Source organism: Scleropages formosus, chromosome 8, assembly GCF_900964775.1.
Source record: "Scleropages formosus chromosome 8, fSclFor1.1, whole genome shotgun sequence".
Classification (NCBI taxonomy): domain Eukaryota; kingdom Metazoa; phylum Chordata; class Actinopteri; order Osteoglossiformes; family Osteoglossidae; genus Scleropages; species Scleropages formosus.
The window spans coordinates 7,619,714-7,634,777 of NC_041813.1; the positions used below are offsets into that span (position 1 = coordinate 7,619,714).

Sequence of the window (15,064 nt, forward strand, 5' to 3'; positions counted from 1 at the left end):
GCTCCAGCTCCCCGCAACCCCGTATGGAACAAGTGGTTCAGATCGTGTGTGTGTGTGTGTTTAGAAGGAAGGAGTACATAGTACAAGTAGCACGTAGGTGGAAAAAGTCTACATTTATTGTCTTTGCAAAAACTCAAAGTATCTTCTTAAGCGCATGTTTGGTTCTGTCTTTTATTGGTAAAATATAAATTTTGGCTCTAACTGCCTTGATGTCCTACATCAACTTACAGCAATGTCCCCATCTCTGCCTACTTGTGCTACCTTATACCTTATGTGGCTTTCCTTGAACTCAGCAATTTATATTTTTTATTATCTGAACAACAGAGGTCCACATAACCTGCAAAAAAACCCCTTTTCTTTGATAAAATCTTGAACTGTGGCTAGCCTAATCACACGGGTTCAACCAGCGGCCAACTGCCACAGTACAAAGAAATTAAATTATAAAGTTAAAAAAAAATGACAATATTTATGGTAATTATAACAGGCTAAGCTTATTTCCATTTGTCCTTCACTGATTCAGAACCAAACACTCCACACTACCAGTCTTCTCATTCCCTTGTTTGCATGTGTTATTGGCCTTACCACCATTATATCTAAACCCTATGGTTCTCCCATCTAAAAGCATGTGTTATAGTAGATGCAATATACCGTATAATAATCTCTCAAAACTTTACTTATACACAGTACATTTTCTCCATGAACAAATAACACAAACTTGAGACATTACTTTGGATATTTTGTATTTTGTTTTGTAGCCCTTACAGATACTTCTACGGGCTGGATTGCTGAACAGAACCCATCTGGAAGGTTGAAAGTGATGATTTCCATCCACCTAACAAAGTTGACCTTTGTGGGGACATCATACCATGTCTTGGTGTTCAGAACCAAGCTGAAGAATCAATCACATAGTCACGCACGTATATTATTTTGCTGGGAATCACAGTAAAATTACCCAGGTCTGGAAAGCAGTTACAAAAAATGACACATAATAGAAATTAAGAACTGATACCAGCTCAGGAAAGCCGGGGAAATGGCTTTTAAGACAGAGGCTTCTACTGACATCAACTAGGACACATGATATACAGTGCTGACAGTAACTAGCTATTTGTACATCTTTTCAATGTCTTACATTCCATACAGTTACAAAAATCTGGAATTTTATCATTAGCCCCAGGTAATTTTTCAGGTGTCTGCAGGAAAATTATATCATATTGAACAGATGCCTTGCTTTAGTTTTTAAACCCATAGCCAGACTCACCATTAACCGCACATACTTCAACCAAAGAGTTTTGTAACAAAAGTTGTGGCCCATCATTTAAGGAGTGTATTCAGTGGCAGTGAGTTCATAAATCTTGTGTTTACCGCGTCTCTTGACTGCAGAGTCTATACCATCTAGGTTTGTATAAGAACACTTTACGTTTGCACAACGATGAAATTGCCTAATGACACATTTCTCAGAACGTATCCCCGTCGTTAAGTGACGCATGTATTTTTACGGGACCACCGTCATATATGCAGGCCGTCGCTGCCCAAAACATCGTAAAGCGGCGCATACCTGTACATTGTCATTTTGTATAGGTGCCACTGTACCCACAGTGGTAGCACTAAATGTATTATAAGAACTAACAAGCGAGATAACGTAATTCCAAAAAAAAAAAAAAAAAACAAGCAAGCAATCCCTCACGAGTCTCGCCAATTAAGTTATGCTGCATGTATTTTAAATTCACCATAATAAGTTGCAAGGGGTTATAAACTAGTGTCTAATCCTGAACCATACGCAACTGTTCTTTGTAGTATCCGTTCTGATATTTCAAGGGACAACTACAGTAGTATTCAATTTACTCAATTTATAACTTCCACTTTCAAAGCTTTGATGAAGCTCACATATATTTAGAATTATTTATTTGGAATATGCTTTTCTCCAAAGTGATTTACAATGTTAAGCTACTTAGAATGATTTAAGTTTTCTACAGCTAGGCAATTTTTACTGAAGGGTCCCCCCAACTCAGGGTAAGTGCCTCGTTCAAAAGTAACATACCAGAAATTGGGATTTGAACTGGAGACCTGTGGAGCCATGCATGGCAGTTCTAACCACTACACCATGTGGTACCTCAAAACATAAAAGAAACTTTTTTTTTTTTTTTTTTAAACATCACTATAATTCATTCTGCATTCCTTTATTTGATCATCTAAAAAACAAACATTTCTCACCCCATAACACATACCTCAACAGAAATCCTTGGAGAACCTGATTTTAATTGCATTGAATGAAAAGAAGGGAAGGACCACCTTCCAGTGTTCACAGCCTGAAGATGATAAAAAATTTGCCCGTAGTATGTTTTATTTACAGTACTATATACAAGATTTTACATAATCCAACCCATAAATTCAATGATACATCGCTTTCACTTTTACTATGTAGATAAAAAAGTGGACTGAAGCTGAAGGACACTACACATGCTTATGTGAAGTCAGTAGCACTGAATGAGAGATTAACTTTTTAATTTCAGCAATTTTAAACCAACTAGTAACATCATATCTGGAGTGTACTCCATGCCTGATTTTGTGCCCTATTTTTGGGATACAGCAGACCACTGTGACACTGCACTGGACAAGCAGTTAATAATAATGGATGGATGGAAGCATTATGGAGCGTTTATTACAGCTTCGACTCAAGGTTTTACAGAACTTCACCCATTAATAAATGGAGGGATGCATGTATTATTCAGCTTTTATTGATTGCGATTTAGCGATAATGGTGACTTAGGAGTTGCACATAAATTTGAGTGATAAAAACACTCCCAACTGTGTTTGTAAGTTGAGGACCCAGTGTACTCCTTTATACACATAAAGGAAACTTTCAACAGAAGGACAAGGGTGTACAAATGTCTTAACTCTAACCTCTATATATGTGCATCCTATTCAACTGAAACTAAAAATTTGAACATGTGTTCTCCCTCTTCAAAATGTTGGTCTATTTGACAAAAACTGATAGGAGTAGAATCGTCTTTAATGAGTTGAGAATCAATTTAAGAGAAAAAGAACAGTTAAAAGAAATTCAAAGAAAAACATTTTACATGGACATTATTAAATCCCTCCTTTTCAAAAAGAACAAGCTGGATTTAACTAACAGGACAGTCCCAAGATCCAAGCAGGTCACCCTCCTCCATCCACATCAAGTTGTTTGCTTGGCTACGACTGGCTACATGACCCAGTCAGCAGCAGGGTCCTGTCCATAGCGAGAGATCAAGAATGAATGGATGAAACCAAGACAAAGTGTGAATCCCAGTCAGATGGCACACAGCACAGCAGGGGTGGTTGCAACACACAAACGGGGGAAATCGGAGTCCCTGGTGCTTCCTCCGTTTGTCCCGCTCACATTCGACTTCCCTAAACCATGCCAGTTCACACCCTGTGCCTTGGACAGTGCACAGTGGACAGCAAGACCTCACATACGGTACCACAAGTGGTTCACAGCAGAAGTCTGCAGTTTGGGTGTGTCTGGAACAAACCCATGATATGCAGTACTGTAAAAGGTGACACTGATCATTAAGCAAACACCTGGATATATGCCAAGAGTAGTACAGAATCTGACAGACAGTCAGCACAAAGAAAACAGAAACAAAGGGGAAAAAAAAAGAGGAAATTTGCATCAAAGGTCAGATTATTATCCCTTGACAAATCAGTGAAATGTGCAACATGCAATGAGAAGGAACTATACCTTAGTAAATTTCCAATCAAAAACTTCTTAGGCCAGACCACCTATGATCAAAAACATTTCTGTGGAGCCCAGATTCGTAGTGCCTGGAGTTGTATTCTTTGTGCACCAAACTATTTCACTACAGAAACTAAACAACTTCAGGTTGCGTGCATACAGCCTAATCCATCTTTATGGTGGTTTCTAAGCACTGTCCTATTCAGCTGTAACACTTCCACAGTAGTTTCTGTTACATGTTTGGGTGATACACGTAGTATCTTTTCCTTGGCCTGGGAATCAAAGCCACATAAGAATTATGTCTCACACTCTGTGGAGTTACTGAGAGTAGAAATACTCAGCTTCCACTGACAGACTACTAAAACAAACTGTTTCAGGCAGTTTTTTAGTAATGGAACCTGTCAGCTACAGTCTTTTAACAAAGGCAATCAATCTGAATATGAAAATGTAGACAGTATAACAACAGCATTTAAAAATGGAGTGAAATATATTGTACTCTAAAAGAAAACTCAATAACCGTATATCTGACTTCCTTTATGTTACACTCTGGCACATGAAGGTCAAACAATCATCTAATGATAACCATTGCAGCATGAGATACAGTTATGAGCCACTTAACGATGTTTCGCTTAACAACTGACCGCATATACGACGATGGTCCCACACGATTACAATGGAGCTGAAAAATTCTTATTGACTACTGACATCATAGCCGTCGTAACGCAACGTGTTACTCACGTTTTGGTGGCGGCGCCAATGTAAACAAACCTACTGCGTTGCCAGTCATATAAAAGTATAGCACATACAATTATGTACAGTACATAATACTTGATGACATTAAAACACCTGTTACTGGTTTATACATTTACTATACTGTACTTTTATCGTTATTTTAGAGTGCACTCTTTCTACTTATAAAAAGTTTACTGTGATACAGTATGTTGCGTTACAGCAGCAGCGTCATAAATCTCGTGTTTGCCGCGTCTCTTGACTGCATCGTTTTGTTATTTTGTTCATCACGGCCCCTAAGCGTACAAAATCCACTGCTAGTGAGGCTAATAGGCTATACCATCTAGGTTTGTATAAGTACACTGATGTTTGCACAATGATGAAATAGCTTAACGATGAATTTCTCAGAATGTATCCCTGTATATAGCTACAGCATACAAACTGCTGCTTAAGAATACATTCTCAGTCCTGCAATAGCTGAAGTCACAATAATGTGTCCTCAATCTACAAACCACGTCTTGGAATTGTCTACCTTCCGGGCAAGTTAGCACAAAAGCACAAACATCAATCACTAGAGGCCACAGAGTTAATTAAGTTTACAGGTAATGTCCTACCTTTGAGGGCAGGGAGTTTCTGCAGCTCACGGTTCTTGCTCAGGTTGAAGCGAGATGAGCTCTGGCGTCGTTCCTTCTTGACAATTTGTGGCCCACCCGAGTACTTGATTTTATTGAGCTGAGTGGGTGGTGGGGTGCTGTTGCTGGGCCTCTTACTTGCAGTTTGCTGCTGTGTGGCCTGTTGAGTGAAGAGACACACGTTTAAGTTCTAAGCCATGAAGTCAGAAGCATGACAAGAGGTTATTGCATTAAGAGCACATTATTACAACATCAATCTTCAATACACGACGTGTATAATTCTGTTCCTTACCTCATCTGTATCCTTGCTGATAAGGGTATAAATGGTAGTGCTTGCAATCAATTAATCATTAATATTAAATTGGCTAAAACCAGGGAAAAGATGACATCATAACTACCTCTGAGAACTTACAATTGAAAAGTTATTTTTTTCAGCATGCTCTAGAGTGAGTGCAACACATAGTCTGACCACAAGGCTGCCTGTAGAGATGTAAATAACATGCATTTATCCATTTATTTACACTTTAGTGGATCGGTGGCCACAGGCACACACCTACTCTGGCAGGCCCAATAAAAGGCTGGGGCTAGCACAGCCATTTGGCTCAGGCCTTACCTCACTTCAGCAAAAAGTGCTTTATAGTTTAATACAGACTAGATGCACCAGAGTGCCTAAAGCTCAATAAAATCATACTTTCATACATTGTACAAATTAATTAAAAAAAAAAAAAAAAAAAAAAAAAAAAATTCTCCAAGCCATCCTTTACATTAAAATAATTTTATGCCCGGATGGGGGGTGCGGTGGCGCAACGGGCTTGGCCGGGTCCGGCTCTCTGGTGGGTCTGGGGTTTGAGTCCTGCCTGGGGTGCCGTGCGATGGGCTGGCATCCCGTCCTGGGTGTGTCCCCTCCCCCTCCGGCCTTACGCCCTGTGTCACCGGGTAGGCTCCGGTTCCCCGTGACCCCGTATGGGACAAGCGTTTCTGAAAATGTGTGTGTGTGTGTGTGATTTATAAGACTGACCAGGATCAATCAACTGACAACAAAACAGAATGTAACTAATTTAGCTACACTAGGTAGTTGTAAGCAATTGCATCTCTACCACCAAAGGGCCAACCAAAGAAATTGGAACAAATCCAAACGTATATAACGTAAAAAGAAACTGACTCCTACTTTAACAGACTGTAAAAACACTTTTTTTTTTTTTTTTTTTTTTTAAACTTACCGTTACAAAATGTGAATTTCATAGAATGCAAACACAGAAGCATAGAGAATATGGATTTCATATGTACACTGGCTCCTCAACTTAGAAATGCAATTAGAACCAGAAGTCTGTAACTCAATTTGTTTATTACATTCAAGTCACTTTTGTCACCAAAACATAAAAGTTACATATTAAATCCCTCCATTTGCTGACCGGTTTCTGTAAAAACCTCAGGTAGAGCTACAGTGTAATAAATGCAAAACCCTCTATAAAGCTTCCATTTATCAATTCAATATCAATTAGTGGAGGTCCTAATGCAGTGCACTGCAGGGCTGCAGTGTTTCAGAAGCCCACCATAGTGAAATAATTTCATTATTCTTTATTAACTTAAAATTAAAAATTAAAGAAAATATACACCTCCAAAACCTCCCATGAAATCCCAATTGAGAGATTTCATCACATAAACATGTGTGAAGTGTGTCAATTTTTGGCCAGTTCGATCTGTTCATTTATAACAGCTTAGGTCCTGTCAAAATGTAGATACACCTATAATAAAAAATACTTGAATTCAAAACGAACTAAAAAAACTGACTTTCAGCTACTCAACCTACAGTATTTAAAAATTACTGAAAATAAAAACTATGCCTCAAACTCCTACTCAGTGTCAATAGCTGACATTCTTTCCACAAATGCGCAACATTCATCATCTTGTTCCTGAACAATACGGCTGGTTGCTGAAATGCAGATGGCTTTTGATCCGTAATACACACTTTTCAGAAAACGGAAAGGTGAAGAAAATGTTAAAAATGGAAAATGTTTTTAGAAATTTGTCACTTCAACGGTAACAACATGAGGAGCTACCATACATCACATACAAGTTATTAGAGATTTTCTTTTCAGCAGCAGCAATTTCCAGAATTTGAGTGTGTGTACAAGAGCCAAAACAACTAAGGTAACTACAAAAAAAGCATATTGCATTTATACGGTTTTCCTCCTTTGAGTTATTCACTTCTAAAACTTTGGAAATGTTTTTTCATGCCCTGTGATATACTCCAGTAAATATTATAGTGGTATATATGTTCTGTGACATTTGCAAAGCAGCTCATGTAACCAGCAGCTCATATAACCTCTTAGTTTCCAGCATAACCTTGGCAGTAATCTTCCCTGTTTTCTGTTCCAGCTCAGCTTTTTATCAGACTTGATTTAGCCATTTAAGTCACATGATTAAGCTGAATGCTGTTTTTTGTTACATTAAGTTAAATTATTCAAGTGTAAACAGGCTATTTGATGTTACGTTATTGAATTTTATTACAATGAGAGCACCTCCAGCTTCAGTTTCTTGCCATACACAATTTTTCACATATATACCATGGATACTATAGCTTTTTAATAAACCGGAAATTTAATATTCTGTATTATTTATGGTGTCACTTTTTGTATGAGATGAGTTACCAAAAAGGTACAAATGCAAACTATTTATTGCTTAAAGGAGAACAAAAATGGCAATTATGCCAGAAACAAATAAATTAGCCTTTCAAAGATTAATTCATTTTCCTTCTGCTCCATCTAGGTTGAAATGTTGCAGGGCAGCTGGTAGCGTAGTGGTTAGAGCTGCTGCATCCTTGGACCCAATTTCAGCTGTAGTACCCTTGAGCAAGGTACATACCCCAAGTTACTCCAGTACAAATTACACAGCTGTATAATGGGGTAAATAACTAAGTAACTTAACATTATATGTTGCTTTGGAGAAAAGTGTCAGGTAAATGAATAAATGTAAATGTTACCTTACAAAATACATCTTATTCATTTATGAATTAAGATGATTAAGCTACTTTTTTGTACCTAGCAAAGCTGGAAGCAGCAAATGCAGGAATCATGTATCGCAACGAGGCAAACAGCTGAACAGTCCCACAGGGAGAACAGATCAGACTTCTTGCAAGACCTACTTTATCACCAAGTTCTGGAGAAAGCAACTGCTGAGGCCGCTACTTGCAAAAGACAAAAAGGAATCTAGAACATATCAAAAAGCAAGACTGGTCATATTGCTGGAGGCCATTAGGAGTTTATAGAGACAGCAAGATGAAAAACTGAGTTTGTCGAAGTTGGACTAAAGGGACAATTTCACAACTTCTCATCATTTCAAACACCTAGAAACTTACCCCTACTTTTTGCTCTGTTACTCAAGGATTTGAACCCCCTTCACCTTGGAAGCCTGCATTTCATACTATTGAGCTCAGCGTGAGAAGGCCTTTCAAAAATATTTAACTGCTCTCTTTCTGAGACTTACTTTATTTAACTGCTTGTAACCTTACATCCCCCCTATTAGGCTAGTCTGTGCACCAGTTCCCAAATGAAAAGGACACCGGTTTTTTTTTTAACTAGACTTTGCTTAATAATTCAACATGGCTGGGCCCCTCTCGTCATGTGCTCAAGGAAAGTGTTCCAAGCACGAAACTGTCCGAAGCATAAAAGGGGTGTCTCTCTTGCTTTCTCTGACAGGACGAGAGTGTACCTTGCCACAGAGTTTACGGTTCTCAACAACTCACCAGAACAACAAAATAATAACAGAATGATGTCACTAAGTACACTCATTTGGTAATCGCAAGGCTAACTGTGGATCAACTGGTGAGAAAAAACCATTTTTTTAAAAAAAACAACCATGAGATCAATATCAACCTGAACAGGATAACTATCTTCTCTTTACTACCATTTTATGTAATACTCTTCAGGAAATATTTAGTATTTACCAAGATGTAACACTAATAGTTACAAATTACAGTCAGTCATAAGTAAGGATGTTGTGTTTACTAAGTAAGCTTTCAGTATATTTACACTGCATACATTTCTTCACATTTTTTACAAAGTCCCAGTGAAATTAAACATAAGAAGTATGAGTTCAAGAGGTGTTCACATTACATAAGTTTTGCCCATTATTTGACATAAGTAAACTGAAGAAACAAACTGATGCAAAAGAGCGACAACCTTTAAAACATAGTGCTTCGTGACTCAAAGTGAATTCCTGAAAGGTGAGGGTCAACAATGCCCAACTACAGGATGGAGGGGATCAAACACACAAAGGGGGATGGAGAGAGATGCAGAGGAAGAAAAGACATGTAAAAAGAGGTATACCAAGAGGGAGAGAGTGAAGGAGAAACCCCTGCTTGCAAATCATCCTCTAGACCTACAGTTTCATGACTCAACTGCCATTGTTCTATTTAGTGTAGGGAGCACCACCTGTGCCAGCAAATACCACACAAGAAGCACACTCAATGCTGCTTGCTGCCTCCTTGCTTTCAAAAAGAACTACATTCTCTCCAAAGCAACTTGCAATGTTAACGTTACTTACAATTATTTACCCATTTATACATCTGGGTAATTTTACTAGAGCAATTTAGGATAAGTACCTTGCTCAAGTGTTCCACAGCTGGAGGGTGAGACTCGAACCTGCCATCTTTGGGTCCAAAGGCAGCAGCTCTAATCACTATGCTAACAGCTGCCCAGATTTTCAGAGTATAATTCTGCAACACTCCACGCCACCAACTACCAACAGCACCACTTTTGAGTAGCTAAAGGAGATCCATTTGAGCATCCAAATGAACACTGAATGACACTTAAGAAAGAACATAAGATTTTGTGCCCCTCTCTATCAACAGCATAAACAATGCACAAACGGGAAGCATGTTGACATGAAACACTCCTGTGCAAGTTCAGGCCCGCCCAAGGCCAGGAACACAGTACAACAGATATGACTGGCTCTACTGAAGAGACCTGACCCAAACGGTCCCAAAATAGATCAAGATCAATAGCTTTACACCCAACATGTGACATCAAGTGCTGAGGATGCTATGTTCCACTATCAATGTCACTCTATGTGAGGATGTTTTCAAAGTGGGAGCAAGCAGACATCTGTTTTATCAGCATAATTCATATGATTCGTTGATATTCAATATCAATGCTTTTCTCCGAAGCAACTTACAGTGTTAAGCAATTACAGTCATACCTTGAGATACATCCATTTAAGTTACAACAATCTGACTTCACGAGGAGTTTCCTCCTCCTACTTTGTCTTACAAGGCATTTCTTCAAATTTACAAGAACCTAATTTAGATTTCGCACATCTGACAGCAGAGTAGCAAGACGTTTAGCAGATGCTTTTCATCATTGTGATGTACAATGATTACTAACTAGTATTTTGCAGACACCTTAATCAAAGATAAAATACAATGCTAGATACACTACATTAAACTCCCAACAATCACTCACCCCTTAATACAGTGCAGCAATATAAGAGACACACTAAGGACAATTTAGAGTCAGCAATCCACTTGAAGTGTATCTTGACTGTGGGAGGAAACTGGAGCACCTGGAGAAAACACAGTCTGTATAAAGAATGTAACAGCTACGAAAGAGCTGAATGAGCACAGCTAAACAGCTACTCAGTATTACAGTAATTAATGAAGGGAAACTTCCTTGTTATTTGTTAAAATATTGTTAACTATTAAAGTAAATGTGTCCATTTTAATGGGATATGGTGATTAGATTATTATAAATGGGCATCGCTTTTGGGGCGAAGGAACAATTTATTATTTTTTACCATTCAAACTACTGGTTAATACATCCTTAAATTCACCTCTCAGAGGATTTCTCAGGAATGCATTACATTTGCATGGTTTGTGAGCATTGTACTTATCGATCAAGGGTACTACGTGGTACTTATCCGTGCTCAAGGGTATTAGATCCAGGGGAGGGAATTCAAAACTGGGACCATGTGTCCAAAGCTGGAGACTAACTGCTGCCATGGCTGCTGTCCACAGTAACTTAGAAACATGTGACACTTTATATTCTACTCCACACCATACAAAAAAATCCTTTAAAAGCACTGAACTAAAAGTGGACCTTTTCTGTTATTTAAAAATATTCTGCACTTGAGAGAACAACACAATCACCTGCATTCTCGTCCATGATTACATACATGGTGTGCAGCGTGTCCCGTTTCACACCTAACACATTATGTAGCAATCATTGCAGAAGTTCTCCACTTATGATTCTAAAACATTTGGTGCAAGTATTCTATGGATTATTTAATTAAATTTCACTTAGAACTGTGAGCATTTAATATTCATGCTTCAATACTGCTCAAACCTGTTGTTTACATTTGACACTTTTCTCCAATGCAAATCACAAATTTAAGCTACTTACAATGATTTACCCATTTAAAAAGCAGGATAATTTTTACTGGGACAATTTAGGGTAAGTATCTTGCTAAACTTTCTGACAGCAAGAGGTGGGATTTTATCCTAGATCCTTCAAGCACAAGGCAGCAGCTCTAATCACTACATTACTTGCAGTTCCCCATTCTCAGCAGTACACTGCTTAAAGTTTGTATTGAAAATTTCCTTTGTTTTGCCAAGTATCATCTGATGAAAGCAGAGAAGCAAACAGCACTAACAATACTGCAACGATGTTCATTTGAACCCTGAAGATTTAAAAATTCTGCTATAGACTCACAAAAAACAAACACTATCTAGAATGACAATTTCCTTTCACTTTTTGCAGGATGGACAAGTGAATGGAGGCTATTGGTGGGTAACTTTGACCACATGAGGTCAGATCTAACAGTACAATCACACACAGAGTGGTTTGTACACAGTGCAGACTTTCCCTCCTGGGGAAAACAAGAAACAATGAAATCAAGACCCAGCTAAAGCGCATTTTATAGCACCTCCGAAAAAATCCAGAAGACTGCCACAAACTCTAACAAAAAACTTGCAGGACTGGAGCACTCAAAAAACTGTGCAACTTTCCTGAGTATTTCATGTGGTGAAAAGAGCCAGGGACAGTGACTGGTCAGTCAGCGTTGTTACACAGAGCCCATATTTGAAAGATTTGCACAAATTTTAAGCAACCTTCAATTAACTACACAAAAAGATCATCACTTGGGTTAATGAAATGAGTTTCTATGATTAAATATATAGCATACCAGTTAACCAATTTAGAGATTGGTTTTTATTCAATGTCCACGTAATAGAGGTGACATAAGGGCAGATATAATTGCGTTATTTATAATTAGAATTACAAACAGCAGGATGTTTTCCATCAAGACTGGTTATGGTGATGCAAGACATATTTAATCATGTCCTAATTTCCCCATAATAAATTCTGATTAAAGCCAAAAGGTAAAACTATTTTCACCGGTTTCTCATACTTCTGGTTTATAGAAAACAATGAAAGAATTTTTTGAGTGTCACCACACCGAACACTCTAAAACACATTAATATTAAAGAGTAACTCACCTCATCAGAGTTTTCAGATCCAGTGTCCTTCCCAGCGCTAATGTTACTGTTCTTTGTGCCACTTTTAGCAGATTTGCTTGGCTCCTGTAAGTAACAAGTGCCTTATTACTATTATCATTAGATAAGCTACTTTTTACAACCATGTACCCATTTATATAGCAGAGCATTCTTACCACATCAGTGAGTGGGTAACTACCTTAATCAAGGGTAATATAAGAGGAGCACAATTCAAACCAACTGATCAGATTATAAGATGACAGCCCTAAACAGGACACCACCTACTACCCCAAGATGTTAAAACAAAATCAGATCAACCGTATTACATTTACTTATTTAGCTGACACTTTCCTCTAAAGTGATGTACAGTGTTAAGGTTACAATTATTTAACCAATTATACAGCTGGGTAATTTTACTGGAGCAATTTAGGGTAGGTACCTTGCTCGAGGATACTACAGCCGGGGATCGAACCTGCGACCTTTGGGTCCAACGGCAGTAGCTCTTACCACTACGCTACCAGCTTTCTCTATTAACGTTTCCCATACGGTTTAGCTGATTTTACACCGTTATGACTTCCCTTCTCGCCACTTTTACTGGAGTAAGGACCGTTATTTGGAGAGACCCGAACACCACCAAGAACCACCTCCGCTTCACTGTCCTTCAGCAACTCAAGGCTTTCCACACTTACAGAGAAGCCACACATGAAGCGGCCTTTTATAAATGAATTGTGTGAAGACTGAAGTGTCATTGATTTCCATGCGATCATGATGACTTGGGACTGACCAGGCGCTGCTGTCGCTGATCCTCATCATCCCGTCACTAGACTGCAAGTTCCCCCTAAACTACGTAACACACATAATTGACATTGTGGTGGCAAACAGTAACACTAATGTCGCTGGGATTTATAATAATTTGCGAGCGGCCGGATTTCCTCTGATGATGCGCAGCCCTGCTTGTCCCTGCTTGTCCCAGCATGTCGGGGCGGCCCTGCGAGGCTCCTCCGCGGAGCACTGAGTCAATTGACCTGGGGAACGTTTCGGAGGCAGAGAGGGGGAAAAAACGAGGGAAGGTCCGGGGTACGAGGTTCACTCGCGTTCGAACGCAAAATCCACATATTTCTCACACACACACATCATCCAGTGAAACTTGGGGCCGTGCTGGGAGTCCACTTCACCGGGGCTAGTCAGTCCTCCACCATACTAGCCAGAGCCGCACGGGCGACGCTGCTGGCGTGCAGCCGCCCGCAAAAAGAAGGCAGACTTTTTACTCCATTTACACCGCTTCAAATGCTGCACATGCAAACCGACTTAGTTTGCGTTATTTTAATTCATACAATTATAACAGTGTTCTTTCCAAGGAGAAACACGCCTGACAGAGAGAAATTTTTCCTGTCTAGTCAAGTGCCAAATGTTATTATGTATCTGAGAGGTGAATCGTTGTAGTTAAGGTCGAAAATTTCTGCGATCTGGGCTACATGATGAAGTCCTGTGCTGCCGGTGAGGTGGAGAAAGAAGGAGGCTGAAGAACGAAAGGCTCCTGCGTGTCCGAGCGCCGCTAGGCCCTCACAACAAACATACTCCGACAAAATACACTTCTTCTCATTATTTCTCCTACGAAGGAGCAACAACAACAACACGCAATTCATAATCCACTCAAATTGCAATGTTCATTTTATATTACCTTTTCTTTCTTAGTCTTATTCGGCATTTTGCAGTTCTTGTTGCTGTTATCCACGGTGACTCCGTGACAGACTTACCCGGGACTCAACAGCACTCCCCTCGGTTACCTCCAGCTCCCTGCGCCCTTCTCGGCCGACAATAATCTCATTGGTTTGTGAAACGTAACACTGCCTAGTGACTGCACAACACGGTTTTTTCATTGGTTACAATTCCGGTCGATGGATTATTACTCCCCCACCTTCTCAGGAAGCAGGTATTCTACCTAGCAACAGTGCAACGAAAAGTAATTAATAAATTTGTGATACATTACTGTAACTGTTTAATTTTATTATTTCCGCTCAGGAAAATCATGTTTTACAGTGCAGTATAACTTCTTGCAGAGTGTTACTCATTTTTCCATATTAAGTATTTTTAAATGTCTAAATATCACGAGTAGTATCATGTTGACTTGACTTGAATATAACTTAATAATTGCCTCAACTCATTACGTGGTGAAAATGTAGTACAAATCCGCACATGGTACAATTATTAATACTCTTCGCAGTCCATCTCGTTCCTTCATTGAATTTTTTTTTCCTCAGTTGTGATAGCATAACCTTTTTCATAAAGTTAAAAACGTTGCAAGTACGATTTTACCGGTGAAGTTCGCAGGTGTATCAAACTCAAGCATCAACCCGACACGACAGTTAACTTGTGCGATTTACTTACGTCCCATTTTTTGCGAATGTTCCAAATTTTAGTAAGCACAACACAACTTCTCTGTACTTACAGTCAAAATAATTTGAAACGCAAATTAATATAAAGACATTGCTGGCGTGC

At 39.0% G+C, this 15,064-nt stretch overlaps 1 protein-coding gene across 1 annotated transcript in view; it reads right to left on the reverse strand.

Moving 5' to 3' along the window:
* The window catches only part of ppp2r5d (protein phosphatase 2, regulatory subunit B', delta), a 27,641-nt gene extending 13,101 nt beyond the window's left edge, over positions 1-14,540 (reverse strand). The window contains exons 1-3 of the mRNA XM_018724969.2: positions 14,247-14,540; positions 12,569-12,652; positions 5,059-5,236 (exon numbers count right to left, since the gene is read on the reverse strand). Of these exons, the coding sequence (XP_018580485.1) occupies positions 5,059-5,236; positions 12,569-12,652; positions 14,247-14,273 (289 nt within the window). The 5' untranslated portion in view covers positions 14,274-14,540. The remainder of the gene's footprint in view (positions 1-5,058; positions 5,237-12,568; positions 12,653-14,246) is intronic.
* Positions 14,541-15,064: the final 524 nt, after the last annotated feature.